This window comes from Mirounga angustirostris, unplaced genomic scaffold (genome assembly GCF_029215605.1).
Source record: "Mirounga angustirostris isolate CCGP_5_RB_7025 unplaced genomic scaffold, mMirAng1.0.hap1 SCAF_7, whole genome shotgun sequence".
NCBI classification, from domain to species: Eukaryota; Metazoa; Chordata; class Mammalia; order Carnivora; family Phocidae; genus Mirounga; species Mirounga angustirostris.
In genome coordinates, this window is record NW_026991715.1 from 73313815 (window position 1) to 73339271 (window position 25457).

Consider the following 25457-nt stretch of genomic DNA (forward strand, 5'->3'; position numbering starts at 1 on the left):
AGCAGGCTTCCCGCTGAGCAGAGAGCCCGATGTGGGACTTGATCCCAGGACCCTGGGATCATGACGTGAGCCGAAGGCAGACGTGTAAGGACTGAGCCACCCAGGTGCCCAATTAGTCAAATATTTTAAAGAGCTATTTATTAGAATAATAAAAGAGAAAAATCTTCCTTTTAAGAATTGCTACTACTTAACATTTTTAAAGAATCCTTTTGTGTTTAAAAGACAATGGGACAGTCTTTGACTTTTTTCTGTACCATTTATGGAGGTTTAACTGTATATCGTACAAATGCTTCCAGTTTCATCCAAATCCACTGTTAAATTACCTATGTAATTATCCCAGAATTTATTATACTTTTTTATTATTAATTTCATTAACACTTTACTGGTAGGAGTGTGGATGTATCTTTAAATGCAATTCAGAGTTGTTAGTATGACAAAAGAACATTGCTGTATTATTCAAGGAGGGGTGTATCATTACTAAGTTAAAATAATAAGAGAAAATTATTAGCCACTAACGATGCAGATAAAAAAAATAAACGGTCATGAGGACTTACTTCAAGACATATTTTCCAATGATCCCAATGACAATATCTTTTCATACATAGTTCCATTAAAATGAAGTTCAGTCAGTTGTATATTCCACCTATGACAAGACCATGATGTGACAGCTCTTCCAGTATTTGCCAAAAAGAGAACAGTTGCTAGGAGTTATGTACGGACGTACATAGAGCGTAAAATGGGGTGGGGGGGGAGATTCATGAGGATGTCCAGAACAAATGTTTTGAGGCTAATATGAGCATAGAAAACTGTATGCAAATGGAAATTACAAGCATATATATCTTTTAATTGGAAATTTAACCTTTATCATTATTATATACTGTACTTACCCATGTATCATACTATCATTTCCTGTTCTCTATCACACTTGCTCAATTAAGTAAGGATTACAGATGAGATAGAATTTTTAGTACTTCAGTTAATTCTCAGTACATAATTCTCATTCTTTCATTCCCTATTACTTTCTTCTATTGCTATCGATCCTCCCACTATTTTCAAACCAAAATAAGTCGTTATTGAGGGCTTCTTCTGTGCAAGTATTTACACCTAGAATAACTCTCTAATGAAGAATTCCCAGAAGAAACTTGGGTATACAAACTGTAGAAATATCGAAGTTTGCTCAATTTTATTGTGGCAACCATGAAATGGGCCACAAAGTAACTTATTAATTTCTAGTTGTAAAAATCCATCCCTTGCCCCACCCCCACCCCCCACCCCCCGCCTAACTCTTTTAAAGTAATTCTTCAATATCAACTTAAAGTCAACATAGAGTAGTAATCGTAGTATTTTATGGGAATTTGTTATATATAATCTACTACTATTTTGGCAGAACAGAGATTGACAAGGAATGTGAATTAGAGTATGACTCCCTGCGTATAAATTGTGACTTCTATCTTCTTTTGACAGTCCAGCCTATGGAGTGTAAATATCCATATTTTTTTTTCCAAGGGACAAAGAAACAATTCAAAGAAGTGAAAAATAACATACTTCATTCATCTTAGGTTGTATCAGAATTGGCAATGGAGGAAAGCATTTAACTCAGGTAAAGAACTTCATAAGGGATGTTGTAAAAACCCAGCTATTTTATTTTATTTTATTTTATTTTTTAAAGATTTTATTTATTTATTTGACAGAGAGAGACACAGCGAGAGAGGGAATACAAGCAGGGGGAGTGGAAGAGGGAGAAGCAGGCTTCCCACTGAGCAGGGAGCCCGATGCGGGGCTCGATCCCAGGACCCTGAGATCATGACCTGAGCCGAAGGCAGACGCTTAACGACTGAGCCACCCAGGCGCCCCAACCCAGCTATTTTAAAGAATGCTTCTGCTGTTTTCAATATTAAAACATTTTAAAAAGATAAAACAAGGCCATGAAATAATGTTAGAACTTCATAACTGAACTGCCTTATAGTGAATGAAAATATTGTTTATATAAGTTTTTATGAACAAGATAGGTCTCACACTTTTTTGCACACTCTGCTCTTTCCTACACTAAAGAAAGATATCCAGACTTACTACATAGATGCTTTGGTATATTATCATTGGCCTTTGTATATTTAATGATCACCTAGCTATATTTAAAGGATCAAATGCCACCTCAAACAATGTTATTCGTGTGTTTTAATTCTATTTTTAACCTAACATTCATTGTATTTGATATTGCTTTTAACATCCAGAAAATTAGAGTCTGATTATGTTTTTTATATGAGAACTCTGATTTATAATGGTATTTACTAGCATGGTATTTAAATGATAGGTGAAAACTAGTAAGAGGAAAGAAAGGTCCAATTCACCTTAGCCTAATGCTACTCCAGCTTTAATTGTGCAGATGAAGCACTTTAGTATCTTATAAGAATGCAGATTTTCATTCAGTGGGTCTTGGGCGGGACCCAAGGTTCTGTATTTCTAATGCTGCTGTTCATGGGACAAACTTTGAGGGGCAAGCTTCTAGAGAACCTACACAAGTTCTAACTGCACCACGCTTAACTCTATTTGCTCTGCTCAGTGAACACCAACATACTATCCAATGCTTGAAAATTGATGGAGTAAAATTGCAATGAGGGGAAAAAAATATGAATCCTTTGGTATTATGTATTCCATTTGCACAAAAAAGCAAAAATAGAAGTTACTGAGGAGTTACAGAATAGATCTACGAACATTGGACTTACTTAAGGCCATCACATATATTTTACTGGAGTTCACTGGAATCCACGCCCCCAAAATATAAACTACATGTTCATTTGTAAAATTACTGTTATTTCATTGCAAAACTCCTGACAAAAGCACACACCAAACTTAAGGTTTAACTTGACTTCTTTTGTGATGTAACAATTTTTTTTTTTTAAAGATTTTGTTTATTTATTTGACAGAGAGAGACACAGTGAGAGAGGGAACACAAGCAGGGGGAGTGGGAGAGGGAGAAGCAGACTCCCTGCAGAGCAGGGAGCCCGATGTGGGACTCGATCCCAGGACCCTGGGATCATGACCTGAGCCGAAGGCAGTTGCTCAACCGACTGAGCCACCCAGGCGCCCAATGATGTAACAATTTTTAAGAAATAACCTAAAACAAAGTAAAAATTATGATTCCTTGGAGATCAAAAGAAAGAAAAAAATTTGAGCTGTTAAGAGAATTTCTTTTACTTAAAAAAGTACTTTACATAGCTCTTCCATTAAAAAATATCTACAAACATTTCCTTATTAATGAAACCCTTCTGAGTGGCACAGATCAAGCATACACTCATGCTTGAAAATGGATTTTCACTACTGATAAAGCTTTGACCCACGCAAATTCCACTCTCCACCCTTTCATGTACTGTAAGAACAGATTTTTAAGGTAAAGAAGCATTAAGAAAAATAAGATAAGAAATAAAGGCACTAACACAAATTTTTATGAAAGAAAAAGAATGCCAAATTTGATTCTTTTTCAAGAAATTTGCATTTTATGAAATAAGATAAACATTTTATAAAAGGTTTGGAGGAAATTTACCATTTCAAAATCACATCTTTAAGACAAAAGAGTTGGACTTCTGCTCCGTTAAAATGTTTCTGGATGGGTCTACTTTGACAGTTTAGCCTGTCTGATGTGACTTTCACAGTCTGTTGGCAGTTGGTAGGCAAGCCATCACACCTGTGAGTCCGTGGTTGATTAATGAGTCTTTCAGCTCATTGCTACCATCTGAAGGAGGGCTATGGCCTTTCTGAGCTTCACTGGTTTATTCGCCTTAAACTGCAGTCCTGCTGAGGTATCTTCCATAAGAAAATCACACCTGGTTAAAGCTAGTGAAAACCACAATATGTCATTTTCTAGACAAGTCAAAAAGCATGTAAGACTAGACAAAAGATGTATTCAAGTAACATGAATATAGTTTTGTCATAACCTGCCACTCCAAAGAGTAACACAAGAAAAGCTGTCCTCAATGACACATTTCAGTGTCAACTTTTAGAGTGAGAACTCTGAATTCTCTGTGCTGTAAGAGGGCTCTCTACAATGCCACCTCTTATGCAAGACACAGTATATATTTTCACCAGACCTGGGAAGCTTCTAGTTCGTGACCGGACAGCCATTTAACTCTGATTATCAGTAAGTGGTTAATCTAATTGGGAAACTTGAGAGTCTTGTTTTAAGTTCTTCAGCTTTGGTTGGTCCACTTTAAGTGTGGGTAATAATCTTGCAACTTCTTGAGTGCAAGGCAGCACGGCAAATGCTTTCTCCGCAATCTTGCTTTAGAGATTGAAAAGCCAACAAAATGTGAACTAGAGAAGAAAGGGGAAGGAGAGAAGAAGTGGTGGAGAGAGAGAGAGAGAGGACGAGGTAGGGAGAGAGGGAGAGGGAGAAAATGACAGAACTCAAAGAGCAGATAACCGGAGGTCGACTGCATAAACAGTCTAGCACAGGGTAAAGTAGTGGGAAATTAAGGAAACATATCTGATGTGAAACTTTTTCTCTTCAGGGTTGCATATTATAGCTTCATTTTTTTTTTTTTTTGGAAGCCCTATGAATGTTCCAAACATCAGTAATACTTAAATAAATACTAAATTTCATTTTAAAGCTAAATACCTGCTGTTCTTTATTTTGGATTTTGGACCAGCATTCCCTTCTAGTAGCTACATACAGAGTATAAAGGGTTAGCTATCTTTAAGTGGCAGATGGAATCACAACACTCCCAGTACAACTGATAAAAAATGAGCAGTGAAGAACCAAAAGTTTCCATTCTAGCAATTACTATTTTCTGATTCGTGGTATTAACTACTTTTACATCACCGTACACATTATCAGTGAAGAGTCCTCTGAACTGGAAGGGCACAATTGCATATTTTCTATTGCACTTATTCATATCTCTACCACCATGTTTCCATTCAACTGAAATTGAAACTGATCGAATAAAGAGTGAATACTATTTCTACGCATCTTACCCAAAATACGAAAAGGAATATTTTCCTTTATTTTTACCACAGGATAATCTGAGAATAATTCATCATTATCATCACAGTCATAGCTATTTTTCCAATTTCCTATTTGATGCCTGTATTTAGAATTTTGGAATGGAAAATATTTAGTACTCTACTAATCTTAATTTCTAACTGTGATTTTTATTTGGAAAAACTGATTTTGGCTGGCAAAAATATTGATTCCTTCAACAACTTAATGTCAACAATGACTTTTTAAGTATTTACTAAGTGCTTGATTATTTCAACAAATTTTCAAATAGTTCTATCAATTATTTCAATTATCCTAGCTACACAGTTATATCACATGGAAAACTTTTTGGAGTATCAGTAACTGTGCCCTGCCCCAGGGATTCGAATTTAATTGATCAGGCGGACGCCTGGTATTGTGTTTTGTTTTGCTTTTTATTACTTCCCAAATAATTCTAAAGTGTATCCAAGATTAAGTACTACTGCTCTGTATAATAACCCTGTTTATTTTGTTGACTTCAAAGGATAAAAAAATTTAATCCTACCAGAGAAAAGAGATTTTTCAAATTAAGTTAGAAAGGGAATCATCAGTCTTTGGGATTCTTAGGCCTATTATGGTTTATAAGAAAACATGCGGGGCCATTAGTCAGAAACCCTGGGCTTGAGTCATTGCTCAGCCCGCTCCAAGACTTCAGTAAGTCCCTCAAGACAAACGCATTTTGACCTATAAAATGAGAAAATTAAGATTTCATCTAGCTTTAAAAGGATGTTTTCAAATAACTTCCAAGGGTGCAGAATGCTGTTCTTAAATACTAATCAGAGTATTCTATATAATAAAGGTAGGAGTTAAGTCAAAGTGAACAAACTTCCGTCACGAAGCTCTCATTCCCCTCTGTCTGTGGCAGACATTGCTCAATGATTACAGCACTAGAGGGAACAAACAAACAAGCAAAAAGCTACCCTCCTGGACTCAAGATAAAACTATTTTCTCTTTGGGAGTTAAGTGCTTATTAGCCCTTTTAAGACTTTAGGACATGCCACCCAAAAATAAGCCACTTTGGTACATTGATTGTTTTGAACTGAAAACACTTGAAAAACAGCAGATGTGGGGAGGGGCTTTCCCTGGACAACCCTTCTCTGTCTAAAGACGGGTCCTCCAAAAGAAACTCAGTTGTCATAGATCCCATCCAGGAGAGTTTCATCAACCAGAGAAGATTGATTCTTGTCATAAAAGAGACTAGAAGTTGACACTATCCCCAGACAAACTATGTCACCAACTATCATACCTCCCATCTATTCCTGTAAGGGCCCATTCATCTTTCCTAAGTGGCCTAAATTTCCCTCCTCCCTTCCCCTATATTAAGATGGTATGTAAGGTCGCAAATCTCACCATTTTTGAGGTATTCACATTTTTCCCCATAATGCCCCCATGAACACTAATATTAAAAATTAATACATGTGTATATCTTTTCTCCCGTTAACCTACCTGTTGTCAGTTTATTTCATAGACCCAACTATCAAACCTAGGAGGGTAGAGGGGAAGGAAGTCTTTCCTCCTCTACACTGTTCTTTTTAAAGAGATGATGTAACAGAGTAGTCCAGCAGGTTACTAAAAATGTCCAGAAAAAATAAAAAATTGTTAGCACAGTGCAGAAGCAAGGACACCATGACTCAAAGCATGTGAATAGGCCCTAATGGCAGGCATAGCTTCATGGAGGGATGGCCTACTTCTACTCCCCAAATAAACCTTTTTGTCATGACCCAGCTTCTGATGTCAATTCACCTCGAGGGAGAGAATTACCAGATCTGCTTGAAGTTGTATTTTTCACTGTACATTAGTAAAATGGAGCTCTGGATTTTACAAAAGTCTCTGTTGAGTTTGGTTAGTGTGAGCCAATATTCCTATGTGCAATGAAACGGTCAGGCTTCCAAAGCTAAAGACCAGATCACAAATTAGGGTGGAAATAGCATTAAAATCAAGTCCTGCCCAAGAGGTCAGCTGGTCCTCTAGCAGTGAGGCAATGAGAGAAAACACTTGCAAATGTAATTGAAACGCAGATAGTTTTTACATAAAGTGTTTTCTTACATAAGCTAAGAAGAAGGAAGTTTTAAAAAGAGCCAGAGCCTTCTCATTTTTGAAGGTTTTTCATATTTAAAAATAATAATTAACATAAATGTTGTAATGAGGTAATTAGGGTGGGAGTCAATGCTCTTTGAGGACAGGGCGATCTCTCACCCAGTGCTAGATGCCATCTCTCAGGATAAATCTGTTCCAAAAGACACACTAGTCACACCATCTGCTGCTTCCAGGGAGATAAGTTGCACATTTCAAAGTATGGCAACATTCCACTATAGCATAATGAAGAAAATGAAAAACATATTAGCAAACTGAACACTTTGGGGAAATTTCATTTTCAAATTGTGTGCTGTTTTGCTTTTAAAGAAGTAAAATTATTAAATAAAATGTGTGAGAGGAAGCAAATATTCTCCCTTGTAGCAAAATTACGAATGTTTTTACTTTGTGAAAAATAACATTATTTCCAACGAATGCATTAACATCACACATATCATCCACATTCGCAGAGTCGTTCTGAACAGATATCCATAGCTGACATGCACATACTCGCTAACAATCCAATTTCCGTCCTAAAATCTGTTAGATTATTTGCTAAATGAAGAGAAACTGAACAATTAATTGGGAAGTAACTGCACTTCATTTCTGCTCCAGAAACCCTTTGGGGTCTAGAAATGTCGCTGAGGCCATCTCAGACCAGCCCATTCACAGCAACAAACCTGAACATGCTGAGTCAGAGGCATCACTACCTCTCTTGGGTGTTCCCATCACTGTCAGGCAATTCTACCCTCCACGGAGAAACTGAAGCCCTGAAGAACAGCATGCAGCCCCAGGACAAGCTGCAAGTACATGGAGAGATTAAGAGCAAGACAAATCAGGTGCACCTCTCATAGTTGACCAAGGCCACTATTAAACTAGCATAACTTGTCTGAAGAGCCATTAATCATGTACCAAGAGTGCCCTCATGAAGGTAAGTCCCATCCAAGCCATATAAATGGAAGGCAAATAGAATTTTAGTGACAGACTACAAGGCCATTTGATCTATGAATTACACAGGCCCTGCAATTGCTTACACATGCCTGAAAACCTTCAGGGTCGGGCAAGGCCAAGAATTCACTAAGAAAGAGGCTGCAGCTCTTGGTATTCTCCAGTGATAAGCCTAAATAGGACAGGTGCCCCTTTCTCCCCGTACCACCCCTCACTGAATTCAGCATCTGACTTTGTCCTAAGCAGCCTACCATTCATTGTGCCTAAATGTCATGAACAGAATTGATTTTAAAATGAAAGATGCAGTGGAGAGACCATTACTTGAGCCAAACTATCTCTGTTGTGGTACTATCCACCTCAAACCCTCTCTTTAGACTGCCTCTCACTTTGGCTACCTGGCTGACTCAGGTCCAACTGTCAACACACAGCTTAAGTATCACCATGTCCTGGGTATATTTCCTGACTGCTCCAGCATTCAAGTGAGCTCTGCCATCTTTCACTCTAGTTCTCTGGTAACTTGCATGAACCTCTAGGATAGCCCTAGCCCCTGGTTTTTTAGTCTGTCTTCTCCACTCGATTCTGAGTTCCCTGACAGCAGGGGCTGTGTCTGGCTCATTTCTTTATCTGCTGTGCCTAGAATGTTTGATGGATGGATGAATGAACAAACAGTCACAGATCCGTCTATTTACTCAAAGTCTTGCTGGACTGCATAATGGGATGGAAGTGTTCTTATAATCAACCCAGTGTAGTCTGTGGGTTATAGGATACCTTACTTTCATTTGCTGCCAAATGTATTGTCTGCATAATGAAGTAACAAGAGTCTGGGTTGTCCTGTATCCAAAGTTACCTATTTCCAGGGAGTCCTGACTACCTGTAAGTCCTTTAGAGATGTGATTGTTGAAATGGACAAGTAGATGTCCATCACTGGCTTTGGGCTGAATCAGATGCACAAATGCAGCAAAAACATAATCCTGATGAAGAGAGCCTACTGGGCAAGTGAGACAGGTAAACAACAAAACCTTAATCAGGTTGCTGACTCCTTTCCAAAGACAGACCAATTCTTTCATCCTGGGACTCTATTTATAGGTTTTAATTGATTAATTTGGAGTTATCAACTATTTGACAGTAAGGGAATCACCAGCTTCCAGGTCAATCACTAAATCCTGTATATCTCTGTGGCTTTAAAAACTTTCATTTTACAGAAACCTAGAATACTCTCTTTTTACCTTTTTTCTAAATCACAATATTCATCCTGATATTTTTTTCTTTTAAGAATCTATTCAGAGGGGCGCCTGGGTGGCTCGGTTGGTTAAGCAACTGCCTTCGGCTCAGGTCATGATTCTGGAGTCCCAGGATCAAGTCCCACATCAGGCTCCCTGCTCAGCGGGGAGTCTCCTTCTCCCTCTGCCCCTCCCCCCTCTCATGCTCTCTGTCTCCCATTCTCTCTCTCAGATAAATAAATAAAATCTTTAAAAAAAAAAAGATTCTATTCAGAATGATGACTTAATCCTTGAAGGTTATTTTAAGATTTAAATGGAAATGAGAGAAAAGGACAGATGTGTTACCTCAGGTAGTGGAATTACAAGGTACATGGTGAGGCAGAGCAAAGGATTAGTGACTTTTACTTTCCACAATGTCCATATTATTCACTTCTCCTGAGCATATATGTAATTTAAAATAGTTTAATGAAGTTTTTAATAAATGAATTAACAAAGCCTCTTTCTGATTGCCGATCCCTTCCTTACCTCAGAAAGGCCTAAAAGCAAAGGACAGTCATTCCAAAACAGTAAACTGAGACTAGGAGCCAAAAAGCATGACCTGCACAGCCCCACGCTCCGAACACTGAACCTAACAGTGCAAGCGTCAAGCGAGAAGAGTCCAAGCGGCCTGCTCTCCGGGTGCTGACTGTCCATCCGGGGAGACAGAAAACTGAAAAACATTAGAGAACATTTAGGGTGGCACATGCTGGATGTTAACATGTGTAACGGTCTATAAATGCCCTGGGAATTTGGAAAATGGGGGATTTTTGAGATCTCTGAGCCTGGAGAGGGGCTTGATGGTGGACCTCAGCAGGTGAAGGGCAGACGTGGGGGTGACGGTCAAGGGGAGCACAAGGGAGAAACCCAGAAAAAGGTGCAGACATCAGTGACACAGATATACCAGGAAGTGCTTAAGTTCCCAAGAGTCATTCTCCTATTCCGGCTCTATCAGTCTTCTCATCCAGAGCCTCCAGTCTATCAGTGATCTGGGGTGAACTTCAGTCCTGGTCAGGCAATGGGGGGGGGTCTCTGTCCCTCAGAACAAATGTCCAGATCAAGTTTCATCATGGATGCTGGAACACTCGACTCAGACCCCATGTCTAGATCTTGATTTCTGAGTAACTCAAAGTCCACAGCTGAAAACAGGAACTGGTATACAGACTCACTGATTGACTGACCGTTAAATATTGGCCCTTTCTGGGCACACCTGTCCTGCCTCAGATTCATGAATAACCAGGCTTCAGCTTCCTCAGCTTACCTTCTGCCTTGAACATGCATCGCACAGCCAACACCTAATAGTGTTCTATACCTCTCTTTTCTCATTTCTGTTTTTTCTCCTTGGTCCTCCCTTCCCTCATTTTACAGTTATCTGGATGCTTGGGTTGTGCCTTACTATTTTATCCCTGGCCACATGTTTTTGCTTTACCTTACTCTGGCTTGTGCAAAGAAGAGAGCTGAACAATAGCTAAAAACAGTTTTAACTAATATTTATAGAGCATCTCCTGTGTTCCAGGCTTTGTGCTAAAAACTTGCTGGGGGTTTTTTTGATCTGCCCATTCAAAAAGAATGTGCTGCTATGATCTCTATCATGCAGGTAAGAGAAAGGAGACTAGTAGAGAAAGACTTGAACCACAGGTTGCCACGCTCCAGAATGGGCAAAGGGATGGTGGGATTATAAAGGAAATAATGGAAACACCAGATGAAGGAGGCTCTGAAATCGGGGCTCAGGAGTTTGGGTTTGGTGCAGTAGGCAATGTGGAGCCACCATTAAGTTTCAAAGCAGAATATATTTCTATATATTTCACTCTAGCTTTTATCACTTTGAATATTTGGTGATTTGTAATACAAGTTTGCTTGTGTCTTTTTATTTCCCACCTCTATTCTATCAGCGTCAGGAAGTAATCTACACCTACATGGCAGTGTAACATGGAAAAACAAAACCAACCAAGAATCCGGAGTGGCTAAATTGTGCTGTGATAATTTGGCATAATGCTCTAAGTCATTCAAAATAAAAATTACATCTTTGCATCGATGAATGACAAAAAATAGTCTGGTGAAAACATAGAACCTGCGATGGTAAATGTAGATTCCTTGTGGCGAGGTGCAAAAGGAGGTCTTTGCTGTGTACATATAAAGGGAACTGGGAGAAAAGAGCTGAACCAAGGTGGTGGCATTAAATTATAAACACACTATTTCTGTGTCCTAAAATGATAATGCTATTTTCAATTGGTTTTGATAATGATGGAAAATGTTAAGGAGAAAAACACATTAATCCAGCAGAGATCAATGGACTGGAAGTCAAGGCAAGGGTAAGCAGGTGATCTACCATCAGCGGGTGGGGCTCTGGATTTGAGAGTGGCAGCGCTGGGGGATAGAAAGTGACGGTGTAAGAAACGGGTGGACTAGCGGGCTTCTGCCGTCCAACAACACAGATGATGGGAGATGGAAACTTTGCAAAGCCATTCAAGATTCCTAGGCTGAGGCTGGAAAAATGTTAGTGCCACCAGTAGAAATCACGCAACTCTCAAGAGGAGACAGTTTTCAGATGAAAGTAATTATGATGTTAGGCCTTCTAGAGGAGGTGAGAGTTATTACATTATTATTACAGTGACAATCTAAGTGTATGTGACCTGGAGTCTTACTGAACAATTACAACTGGAGCTACAGAGGACTCCACAGCATAGCTTTAGAGATTCACGTTGGTGGGCCTAATCCATTCTGAGGACTGGCCCTTTTTAGCTAACAGAACATTTTTGAAAAATAAAATTTGGATGTTTTCCCTTAGGTATACTCTTACCTCCCCCTATTGTATTATACCTTGCCTTCACAAATTTATATTATTTGCCCAGGCCTGAAGGCATCTGATGTTGAGACCTAGGATAATTCCTTAAAGCCACAGAAACAAATGAGTTAGCTGCAGGAAAAAAAGTGGAAAGGATATGGAGAGTGTGAGAACAGGAGGACCATGGCCAGGAAGCCTGTAGCAATATCCGAGGAAAGAATAAATCAGAACACCTGTCTTAAGAGGAATGCCAGAAAGGGATATAGATGTAACTGGGGATGGGGGCAGAGGGAATAATCAAAAACAAGAAAAAAAAATCAAGGAAATCACAATATTGAAGGGGCTACTCAATGCCAAGAGAAACCAAAGACTCACACATAGACACGATCTCATTTCAGAATGACAGGGGTGGTGGGAAGGGTGGGGTTGATGACGAATTAAAAAAAAAAAAAAAAGCATCCAGGGAGACAAAAAGGGGGAAAGAATCCTTTTGGCATCAAATTTCTCCTAGGCAGCATAAAACACAGGAAGACACAATTTCTTTACAAAGTTGAACGTAAATGCACTACACAACCCAGCATTCCCATTTCTATGTATTACCCAAGTGAGATAAAAACCTATGTTCATGAAAAACCCACACAGAAGGTTACAGAGGTTACAGAGGCTTTACTCACAATCACCAAATACTGCAAACAACCGAAATGTCCTTTAACAGGTAAATGGATCAACCAACAATGGAACATCTTACAATGGACTATAATATTCTACAGTAAGAAGAGCAGACAACTGGGAGGAATTTCAAATCTATCATGCTGAGTAGAAGAAGCCAGATTGAAAAAGTGACATAATATAGAATTCTATTACTATGACATTCCTGAAAGAAGAAAACCTTAAGGACAGAAAACAAGTCATTGGTTGCCAGGGATTGAGATGGGAGAGAAATTGACTACAAGGGAATCTTCTTGCGTGATTTTGATAGTGATGCTTATTAAACAATTTTATGCATGTTTCAACTCAGAACTACACGCCAGGAGTGAATTTTATCTTATGTCAAATAAAAATACATATATATATATATATAAAGAACAAATCAATTTAAAAATAGAGGTTATAACATATGACATAAAAGTGACCAATGGAAGAGCTAAAATTAAATTTTATTAGCAGAGCTTGAAGAGGAGGGGATAGGAAGAGGTAATGTAACTTAAATTCTGTATTTTTCATCACAAGGAATCAGTAATACTAAGTTGTTAGTTTCTAAAAAATTAGTGGTAGAGCATATCCCTTAGATTTGTCAACTGAAAGAAATAAAAACAGAAATGGTTCAAATGATTACAAGCGAATGGGATTTCTGTGAGGGGAGCTTTTCTATTTCTTATCTTCCTCTACCATTTGAAATAGTACATGTGTATGTATTGCTTATAATTTATTACAAAATAAATTTCAAAGTTATATTAATGCAAATATTCTGGATACAAAAATATCTTGATTTAATTTTTTTTTTTTTTTTTACCAGATCTCCTATTTGGGGGGGCTGGGATCAAATTTAGAGCTGTATCCTCAGGGGACATAAAGGTGAGAATTTCATTTACAATATAAGAACGCATTATAGGTATCCTAACTAGTTTCATATACAACAGATCACAGAAGTACTGAAATAATATATAAAGTGAACATTAGTTGTTCAGATTTGTTATATTTCATTATATTTAGTAAACATTTAAATTTCTCTCATAATTATGTCTTAGTGAAAATATTTCCAAAGAGATCATTTCCTGTCTTTATGTTGATATAGTAACATAAACAGAAATATTGTATGGTGACAAATAAGCCTAAAAAGTAGTCGGTGGTATTTTCATCTTCAGTCAAAATGAATCAATGGGTCTATGACAGCTACTCCTGGCTGAACCTATGCTAAGACTTTTTGTAGAAAAACATCACAGAGTCTTTGGGGCCTGAACAGAATTTGACAGGGGAATGACTTAAAGAACAGTCATTGAAAAAAGAATGTACTCCATACAAGAAAGTTTTTAATAGCTTCTGATATATTGTAAGAACTCCAAAGTGCCAGTATGTGAATGTATAATTAGGTAGGCGAAAATTCATTACAAAGTGAATTTTGGTTCAACTTGACAAGTGAAAAATTCTCCCATAGCTGCTTTTGAGAAAATTATTATACCTTCCTTTCATCAAAATGTTGCCAATTCTGTATTCCTGTCAATAGCATTTAACCTATTTATTTAGGTAGTCTGTTTTCTACTTCCCTAAAGTAATGGAGACTTCTATTTAAATCACATTCCTATTAACTTACACAACACATACACATATAACCTCTCACATACCAGAGTACCACCGTTTGCATCCCCACTACTGTAGCCAGGGGGAAAGGCGCCACCCACATCTCCTGCTACGGTTAGCACAGGGACCACTGTCCCTAAGCTGTCATTCCCCTGCATCTACCGTGTGCTCAGGTCATGCTTCTCCCAAGCAGACTTTTGCCAGTGTCTGAGAACAATGGAGGTACTAGGGCCAGCCCATTCTTGCAGGACACGAGACTCTTCCAGCATGTGACCTTCGGTCATGGAGTTCTCGTTGGCTTTGTCAAACCTTCTTAGACCTACCCTGCTTCCCACAACTCTTTCTACCCAACCCTCCTCCCCCGTCTCCTTTCACAGCTATCAGATCAGCAACTTGGTCTGAAGGTTCACTTTCCTACCCCTTCCCTCTCCACTTTATCCTTCATGGGCAGCTCTCCCGAAAAACTTCTTGCACCTCTCATCCTATCTGGCATCTGCTTGGAGGATTTGAAAAGACACACTGACTCTGAAAGAATGGTAAGCATTGCTCCTCTCCACCTAAAGAATACCTGGGCCACATTGTCTTCAAAGAGAACATATCGTACCTAACTTTTATGCAACGTAGGAACAGACTTAAACAAGCCCCCAAGCTTCCTTGTGAATATCTTTTATATTTGTGATGTATAATGTCTTTCTCAGCCTCTAGCCACAGTCTCCAACCTGCCCTTCCTTCTTTGTGACTACCCTGTCCCTCTAATTCAGAGAGAAGTGAGGAACACGGACATGAACCAGATTGAAGCACCATCACTTAGTGCTCTGTGCCTATGTGCCTGAGTGTCCTTATCAGGAAAACTAGGGTAATAGGGTACCCCATTTGTAAGGTTACTTTAAGGATCTATAGTTAAATATGTGTATGCAGTTCACTTAAATTATGCCAGCCAGGTGGCAAGTGCTCTCCACGTTTGCTCTTTTCATTATCATCAGTAGTTTTACTCTGAACATACAGCTAATTAACAAAATTGACCAAAGGTACAAATTCCCAGTTAAAAGATGATGATCTAATGTATGGCATGGGGATTATAGTTCTTACTGTATTATATACTTGCAAATTGCTAAGAGAGTACATCTTAAATGCTCCTCCCACAAAAAGGCTATGGCAACGATGTGCTGTGATAGAGGGTGTTAGTTAGCACTATGGTGGTGATCATTTTTGCAATACAGAAGTGTATCAAATCAACACCTTGCACAACTTAAACTTACACAATGTTATGTGTCAAGCGTTATCTCAATGCAACTGGAAAAAAAATCTTGACCAGGAATATGGTGTAGTAGATGAAGTCCCAGATACAGAATCAGAAGACTTCATTTTAAATTCCAGATGCCACTTATTATCTCTGACCTTGGGAATGTTGTTTAATGTTTTGCAACCTCAGTGGCACCTGTCTCTTATTACCTAGTTCTTGGGAGGGTCAGAGAAGATCTGTGGGAAAGTACTTTACACACCATAAAGGACAACATATAGAAGTTACCAGATAGAAAACGATACACAGGTATTGGATTATTCCATTCACTTATTCCGTTCACTTACCGAAGCCCGAATTCCTGGAAATCCTGAGGATCACCGTGTTACATTTTTATATCCTAAATACACTTCAGACATGCTGCTTTGGGTGTTAAGGATGAGAGGGAAGCCTGTTCCTGCTTGAGAACACACTGATGCGGGGTAGAGAGTCACTGAGTCTCTGAGGCCTTGCCTTTTGGGGGAGGCGGGAAGGAAAGGGAGTTTTAGGGAGCCAGAGCATGACAAATACCCAGATTTGAATGCCACTGCATATGTAATATATGTAATGGCTCAGAGGTGTGTATTTCTAAGATCAGCATCCCTTTTTTCTTAAACTATGGTTTCTCCATAACCAGGCAGCCCGCTGCTGCATCCAGAATTTACTGCCACGCGCAGCCATAAACCTCGAGTTAATGTCGGCGCTGCCTGAGGCCAGATGTTGCCGAGGGCAGCGTGTGCAGTTAGAGGCCACAGACAGTATTTTCTACTCTCTGCACACCGCAGGGCACCCACATTATCATCTGATACAGCGTAAAGGTCCTTTAATAATTATTATTATTAAAAGCAAACAATCAACTCCACAAATCAACAGCTCTTTTCAAACATGGTTTCTAATCTCTGTTTCCTCTCAGATGTATGGTTATTGTCCACCTGGAAAGGCCCCAAAGTGATAGCCTGAAATCTGCCACCACCACCCCTTCTGCTGTTCCTGCCATCGTATTTAATTGTGTTTGCTCAACTCGAAGCCAAACTCATATGCAGTATATTTAGATGGTTAAAATAGCATAGCATTCCTCTGTATTCACAGATTCTTTTCAACACTACAATTCTTGGGAATTAGTCTGGAATAAATAAGGTAAAGCAACATAAATTTGTTCCAGTGACAAAGAAAACAATATCAAAATGGCAATCTGGAGATTCGCCACGAATGTAGGAATATACAGTGTCCCTTCTGGTGAACTCTCCTGCAAATGCAATCACCGTCTCATTCGCTAGTCTGGATTTATTTTAAAGTGAGTGAGAAAGAAAGCAAGAAACTAATAGTAAGAAACTGATTCAAAAGATCAATGTACAATCACTGTACTTACTCTTACATAGCATTAAAGGTAAAGGCGTAGAACTGATATATATGTTGATTTTCTGAACCTCGAAGGAGCCTTTTTTCCCCACAATGGCAAACTTTCTAAATTGAAAAACATCTATCATTAATATATATTCAGGATCTCTCTCTGAGGTCTCAGCTACTACATTTTTTTCCAAATGCCTTGAAAATCACAAATTTACAAAGGCTTGGTTAGATACTTTTGTCACCTAGCTCTACCTTAAATTTTTCAGCTTGTATTTTTAGTATCATTTAATGAATACAAACCCTATCACCCAAATGTCAAAAGATTTCTGAATCATGGAATAAAGAACAGACTTTGTTGCTAAACAGGTTAGGACTTGAACTGCATCAGTTAATTAAAAATAAAGACCAGTGTTTCATGCTTTTAATCTGAGCCAAACTTCATATAATAATAAAAACAGGCATTTTAAACACACAGAGCTTAACTAGATTTTCATCTAAATTTGGAAAATGAAGAGAATGAACATGCACCTAGATAATTTTTTTTACTTGAGATTTCCCACAGTATACTTGTCCAATCTACAGGACTATTGATCCAACCTCTCATTTAGAGAATGCCAACTCTGTGCTCATCTGTCAGGGGCTGACTTTTTCTCTGTACTCTTCTTCCTCATTTGCCTGTTAATTAATTCAACAAATATTACTCAAAACCTATTGTGTGTCCAACGGCTGTTCTAGGTACTGAAGACATGGTTTGAGTAAGACAGGTAGGGTGCTACTCCCATGAAGTATATATTCTACCCTGGGAGGCAGGATTGGAAGACAACGACCAAACAGAAAGATCTCAGACGGTGATAACTCAATTAAGAAAACACAGTAGAGTAGAATGCTCGGGTGGCCTGGAGGGTAACTTCAGATGGGTGAGGAGGTAACACGTACCCCAGATGGACGAGATGGCAGCAACCATGTGAAGGGCTAAGGGAACTGCAGGTACAAAGACCCTAAAATGAAAAAGAGCTTGGAGAATCCAAACAACAGGAAGAAGACAATGAATTCAGGACACCATGAATTGGGGAGAGGTGTTTTGAGATGAGGCCTGACAACGAGCGGAGGGCACATCCCTGCCAAGTACTCAGGTGGTCACTTTAAGATTTGTCCTGGGGGCGCTTGGGTGGCACAGCCAGCTAAGCATCAGACTCTTGGTTTTGGCTCAGGTCGAGATCTCAGGGTCGTAGAACCCAGCCCTGCGATGGGCTCCGAGCTTGGCATGGGGTCTGCTTGGTATTCTCTCTCCCTCTCTCTCTCTCTCTCTGTCCCTCCCACTCGTGCTCTCATGCTTGCTGTCTCACTGTCTCTCAAATCAATCAATCAATCAATTTAAAAAAAAAAAAAAGATTTGTTCTGTCCTTGGAATCAGCACAGAACCAGCTTGCAGAACAAATAGCAGTATTATCTCCGATATAGATACTGTTGATACCACCACATGTCTCCTTTCTCATGTGTCTGCACTGTCCTTCCCATGGTCATCTCTTGAGCATCTCCTGAGTGGCTCAGTGGCTATTAGATGCCCCCTCCCCTTCTTGCCTGTTTTCTCACCATTTGTCTTCCAGAGTCATACATCTGCTGCCTGGTCTCTGTCCTGACACTTGCTCTGACTCTCACTATTGGTTTAAGCCTAGAAGCTACATAACCTCAGTGTCTGTGACATCAGGTATAATCTGACTGCTTCACCTACCACCTCTAGCTCCCTGATAATGCTTAATGACCTTTATTGTCTCCTTACCCCAGGAGACAATGATACAACCGCTATGTGCTATGGGCATATTTTTAAAATCATGTGTTGTATTTTCAACTTTCAAAAACACTGCCATATCCTTTAACATTCTTGATTATGTTAACAGTCTCCATGAAGTAGATACATTAATTATCATTACTTCATTTTATTTATTTTTAAGATTTTATTTATTTGAGAGAGAGGGAGGGAGAGAGAGAGAGAAAGCACAAGCGGTGGGGGGAGGGAGCTGCAGGCAGAGGGAGAAGCAGATCCCTCGCTGAACAGGGAGCCCCATGCGGAGCTCGATCCCAGGACCCTGTGAGATCATGACCTGAGCCCAGGCTCCCCAAGTTCATTTTAAAGACGAAGAAATCAAACTCAAATAGCTTAGGTAACTTTCCTAAGGTAAGCCTACAATAGGGACTGAGAACTCAGGAATCCTGCTTTCCCATCTCCATCCTGTTCTGGGGGTGAGAGAGGTCTGGCTCACTCCAGGCTTGGGGTCTTTAGAGAGTAAGTCCACACTTGGTCTGCTTATGATACAAAATTTGAAGACCATACACAAAAGCATTTAGAAGGTGAATAGAAAGGATTCCCTTCTCTTCAACTTTTTTCATATATGTGTATTTGAGTTCAGTATTGTTTCTAACATTATGTCCTGAGACAACATTTGCATCCCCATATGTACGCTTGACCACAGTGCAGGGATAGAGTAGTATAAACATACTTACCAATTAAAGAAAGAAAAAGAGAACAAGTTTAATTGCCGAGTTTGAGAAAAAGAACTGAGCATATTCAGCTGAACGGCTCTAGGTTTTCTTCTTTGGCTCTGCCCACCTCCCAAAATCCCAACAGTACATAAGAAATATCACTTTGTGGATGTAGGGTAACATCCATAACTCTCATTCTAAAGCTCAATGTTCTGTGGTCTCACTGTCAAATATATTTTTTTAAATAGCCATGTTGTCAAAAACTCAATGCACTACTTAAAAAAAAAAATCAGCATTTTCAAGTAAGTTCCAACAAGAGTCTCTTAGAAAAAATAACAATTTCCTTACTTGTTCAATTAATCAAGTCACATAAATTACATTCTTAAAATAAATGGGAAAGTACTAAAAAATAATTAAAACTCTCAAGTGTCCCTCATCCTTCTAAGGTAGATCAGTTATGTTCATTGCAGCTTGTAGTATATAATAGTTTGGAGTGGAATACTTTTCATACCATTCTTTAAAGTTCCAAGGTTCTTATTAAGGTGATAGTCTAGCTGTTTCTATTAAATATTCATGACCCTTTCCCAAGAGAAGTGTTTTGAACTGTTACATCTGGCTAAATTTGTGGGAGTTCTTTTCTCCCACTCACTCTTGCACGTGCTCTCTCAGGGAAAGAGACTTTAATAGGCATTGTCCTACCTGAAATGATTAAAGTTTTTACACAAATACAACAACATGCAATTTTGTAAAAACACAAATTCACCTCAAAGTGAATATTATAGATAGCAAATACAGAAAGGTTTGAAGGATGTGTTGCCCCTAAAGTACCATTAAGTGGATTAGAAGCAGCAATTTACAGCTGAAAAAACTTAGTAATATGGAATACAGTTAATCTGCATCAACTCAAACTTTTACAAATAGCAGGAAAAAACTGACTTACCATTACTAGTTTGTTTCCAGATAGACACATAATATCGTGTAAACATTATGTAACCATAGATTCAACAGGAGACCTGGTTTCTCCTCTACCACCCCCACCTCCCATCTCCCAGGCAACTTTGGGAGAGGATAGGAGCAGCTCTGGGGGACTTGTGCACAAATCTAGCGCATTCTCAACTAGTGCCTGCCAGGTGGTAAGCTTGCTGGGAAAGCTAGATTGTTCAGCTTGATTGTTCAGCTTCGTCCATTATGGGTAGGAGAGCTTTGTTCAGGGGTGAAATATTAGGAATACCATTGTGACCACACATTTAAACGACAGGTTTTACCCTCAATAAAGCTGCCTTTTTTTTTTAACCTCCATTTGGGAAATTATGGGAAACACTAGCTATCTCCCCCTCTTGATATTTTCTCATAAGCACCCAGATTTGTCAAAGATGATTTGACAGTTATATTATGTCACTGTCATTACTGTCTTTCAGGAAAAAATGGTATTTAATCTTTGTATCAAAAAGATATGGAAATACATTCTACATCATAAAGATTATATAACAATACTTCTCGTACTGAACTATAAGCAAACAAACGATACTTGAGAAAAGTTGCACACATATTTATCTTAGATGAAAATGTCATACTAGATAGAGAAATCCAATTTTTAAAGATTACACCTTATGGTTTTCAGTTAAGGCTTTAAAGTATTTTAAAATCCATGTTAATTGATCCAAAATACAAAGGAAATATTTATACTTTAGTGCAAAATAAATTACATGTGTAGGTTCCCAGCTAAAACCACGTTACCATTTTATTAGATTGTCCGGGTGTGCGGGTGTGTGTGTGTGTGTGTGTGTAAAATAATATGTAACTGAAACTATAGCAACAAAGTGCCAAAATTACTGGCTTCAAAGCAAAAAATTTGATCACGACAGTTTTACTTATATGTTTCCCTGATTAGACTGGTTGATTTGGCTTGGCATTTTGTATGCATTCATTAAATGATTATAAACAAATACAAAGTATTATAATGACATTCAAGTTGATAAATTTTGGTGTGTACAATGCAAAACTATTATACACACGAAGTCAAACATATTTAAAATTCAGACTAAAACCAACTAATTTCATCTCAGAAAAAATTTTTACTGCCTTTTGTAAATACTTACTATGGAAAAACAGCATTTACAAAGTATACTTGGTATATTTTCACATAGGTCTCTCTCTATATGTCTAATATGTAAAGGATATATATATACATACCCTTTTCCCCCAACCAGATCCCCCAAATCACAAATCTCATTACCTGTTTTTGAGCAGTACGCTGAAGGTCATCTTATCCAGTCCCAGATAATCTGGCAGCAAGTTTGACCAATTCCAGTTCCATTTTGTGATGGCTGACTGTTGATAAATGAGAACACGCTATTGTTAGTTATTAATCAGAGTTAATATGATCAGTAAATTAAAGCTCCAGCTGTGATAGACTAACTAAGAAGGAGGGGGGTCCAGAACAAGGACTTAGACAGATAACATCAATCATGTCCACAGAAGAAGGTGTTTATTCCAATAAGACAGCAATTAATTTATAAATCCATTTGGGGATGTAGTCATTATTTATAAAAATATAAATCAATTTCTTGAGTCGTTATTCTTCCCAAGTGCTAATGGCATTTGCCCAACAAGTTTCCCTGAGAGGGTGACTATTTGAAAAGAAAGTGAAATCACTGGTAACTTTTTCATCTATCAATTGATAGTTTTTATTTTTTAGCACCCAGAAATTTGACTAAAAAAAAAAAAAGAGAGAAGTGCTATGACTCAAATTACAAGACACAGCTTAATTAGAGTGTGGAAATAGTGTTATTTTTGGTTAAGAAAATGCTTTAAAGGGGAAATTAGAACAACCTGTAAATATAAATAACATTCCTTTTTCTCATTTAATAGGTAATTTCACAACAGAGTAAGGAGAAAAATTGCTGTGAAAGATATCTCATAATTCAGAACGGAATAAAACATGCCATTTATTTAAACGAAGTGAGGATAATTTAACAGCTACAATGATTATTTATGGTTTGGAGCAATCTAATGTACAACACAGAAAAGCAGACAATACACTCAAACTTACACAATATATTTGGTTTTCAAATTCCTTAAAACTAAACAATTTTGATAATAAGAGTCCAGGCCAATGTTTAAAATCCTCTAAGAACTATGCCCTGTCACCTGCTGATTAATGGAGCACCACAATCCTGTCATAGAGCAGGAGAATTCTGCCCCGGGTTGTCAGCATTTGAAGGTCTTATTCTACTACGGTATTGATGAATGTAGACTAGGGTTGTAACAGGCATGGCAAAAATATTATCTGCATCCCAAATTAGGCCATTGTTTTAATTCTTATTTTCCTCAGAGCTCTAGGTCAAGCAATCCTTCTCTTCTCCCTGTTAGTTCAAAGAGTCTGTCAGGAGGCTTTTCCCTTTTTTATTCACCAAAAGAACAACCAAAGCAAAAGAACTTTAGGTTTCAAATACTTTGGCTTAAATATGACCTTTTAAATATAATGACTGAAGCAGGTAGCTTAAACAATGGCATAATTAGACATTAAAAATGTGTGGAATTTATCACATTACCTTTATTCCAAATATCTGGACTTTAAGATCATTTGCAAATTCATTTGAAAATGTTTAGGGTTATAAAAAGGGAAATTTACCTCATGCCACTTAAAATAGCAAGTCAAGGCTTTATTTATAATTAGTTGTAAACTCTTTTATTATTTCCCTTATAACTTAGATAAATTCATAAAAATTACAAGGTGTTCTTCGAGTGGGTGGATTGGGGATGGGGGTGGGCAGCAAGGGAGAAGACCATTACAAAATGCCTGGTTTTTCAGGCCTTCTGTAGACACAGCCAAACAGATGTTCCCTCTGCCCATGGCGAACTGACCTGGTCAAAAGTTAAATTATACAGACCAAACATATGAATCAGTTTGACAAATAGAAAGAAGGTAAAATAACTTTTCCAAAGTCAATTTATGCAGACCACATAAGTAAGAACAAGGCCTTTTGCTTCCCAGCCAAAAAAAGAAAAAAAAAAAAAAAAAAGCTTGTAAATATTCAAACACAAAGCACCTTTTTCCTTTATGTAAAAAAAAAAAATCACACATTTAAGTTAACTTTATTATTTTCCACATACCTGATCTAGCATGTTTTCACTAAATGCCTTGTACACCTGGAAAGGGTTAAAGGCAGAAGGCTGATCTTCCACTCTCCTCAAGGTCATCTTTAAAGGTCTGATGGGTAATGGCTTTTCCTCTGAACCATTCATAGAAAACAGCTGTTCTTTTAAATATTCCTTCAAGGGGAAAAAAAATTACAAGTCGTGATGGTGGGAAGCATATATTCTCTTTAAAAATACACTGATCAATATCCAAATCTACCCTTTCAGCACATTTGCTAGATTACAGTGTATTACTTGCCTCAGGACAGAATACATTTTCAGAAGAAACATAGCAGAATACCAATCAGCATTGCAATAAACCCATCAAAAACAGGTTCACCTAATATATAGGCTAGATTAGAAAACCATTTAACAAATTCTCACATAATGAATGTATGCTTGATATATCAGAATCTTTTAAATAGGCATTGTTTTGTCATTGGTTCATGCGTTAACATGTCTGGTTACCAAAACTTAACTCAGATGCATGATTCCTCACAGTACAAGATTGCTCATTCATTCACTAAGTGCAGTTGTTATCTACTCTATGCTCAGCAGAGTGCTAAGTACTCTGATATTTCACTGCAAGCAATCTTCCTTTATGTAGAATTAATTATAATCCAAACTCCTAAGCTCTATTTCCATGCTGTGGACTGAAAAATATCAAGGTTCAAATGAAGCTCAACATATGTAATTCTAATCTCCCAACTGCCCATGGCAGCCTGGGCAAAAAAGTCAATCTACTGCTTTATATTTCATTTTCCATTCATAAATAAATAAGGTGAATGATCCTATTTTATTGGACTCTTTCTGGAAGATGACAATTAAAATGATGTCAAAGTTCCCATGTAAACCATCAAATACTATTAGTAAGTCATTTAAGAAATAAAATTATATAAAAGTTCTTCAGTATGTCAAAATATAATTTTTTCTTCAAGAGTAGGACTAGGTTGAGAACATTAGAGCTGAAAAGGACTTCAGAGGTCATCTGGAAAACCCTTGCTACTCAAAGTCTGGTGCCCAGCCCAGCCCAGTCAGCCTGGGAACTTGTTAGAAAAACAGAATATCGGGCCCCACCCCAAAGGGACTCTAATTACTAACATGATTTCCCAGGAGATTGGCAGGCACTCGGAAGTTTTTGAATAACTCTAGCCCACACCACATTCGGCAGTTGGCTCTGAAAAGTCACGGATGAATCTGAAGTTAGATAGGAGTGAGTGAGAAGCCACGTCTTTGGTCTCAGTTCATTGTGCTTTTTCCTGTATCTCTATAATATAACTTCCTGAACAGAGAATGCCCACCGTCCTCATCCAGGAAGGTAAATTTTAGATCCTAAAACCCTAAACATCAAAAGCAACTGCTACTTAACTATGATAATCATTTCTTAAATTTGCTCATTGTGGACATCTCCTTAGATGAATTCTATAGCATCATTTACAGAGACTCCTAAGTATCATTAGATAATAAAACCACCAGAAAAGAGTGCTATGCTTAGATTTAGATTTTTAATTTTTTTTTAACATTTTATTTATTTGCGAGAGAGAGAATGAGAGACAGAGAGCATGAGAGGGAGGAGGGTCAGAGGGAGAAGCAGACTCCCTGCTGAGCAGGGAGCCCGACGTGGGACTCGATCCTGGGACTCCAGGATCATGACCTGAGCCGAAGGCAGTTGCTTAACCAACTGAGCCACCCCGGCGCCCTAGATTTAGGTTTTTATACAGAAATAAAATTTCTCTCCATCATGATTTCTGAATGTAAAATTTTGAAAAGGAATAAAAGATTCTAACAAGAACAACTGCTTTGTTGGCTAATAAGCATCTGTTTCAACTGATTTCC

At 38.2% G+C, this 25457-nt stretch overlaps 1 protein-coding gene across 4 annotated transcripts in view; it reads right to left on the reverse strand.

Annotated features, from left to right (window-relative positions):
* Positions 1–25457, reverse strand: part of KIAA0825 (KIAA0825 ortholog) — a 403169-nt gene that overhangs the window by 183131 nt on the left and 194581 nt on the right. For all 4 annotated transcript variants that reach the window (XM_064596374.1, XM_064596372.1, XM_045898686.3 and 1 more), the window contains 2 exons: positions 23598–23756; positions 21718–21812 (listed from right to left, as the gene is read on the reverse strand). In XM_064596374.1, coding sequence (XP_064452444.1) covers positions 21718–21812; positions 23598–23756 — 254 coding nt within the window. The remainder of the gene's footprint in view (positions 1–21717; positions 21813–23597; positions 23757–25457) is intronic.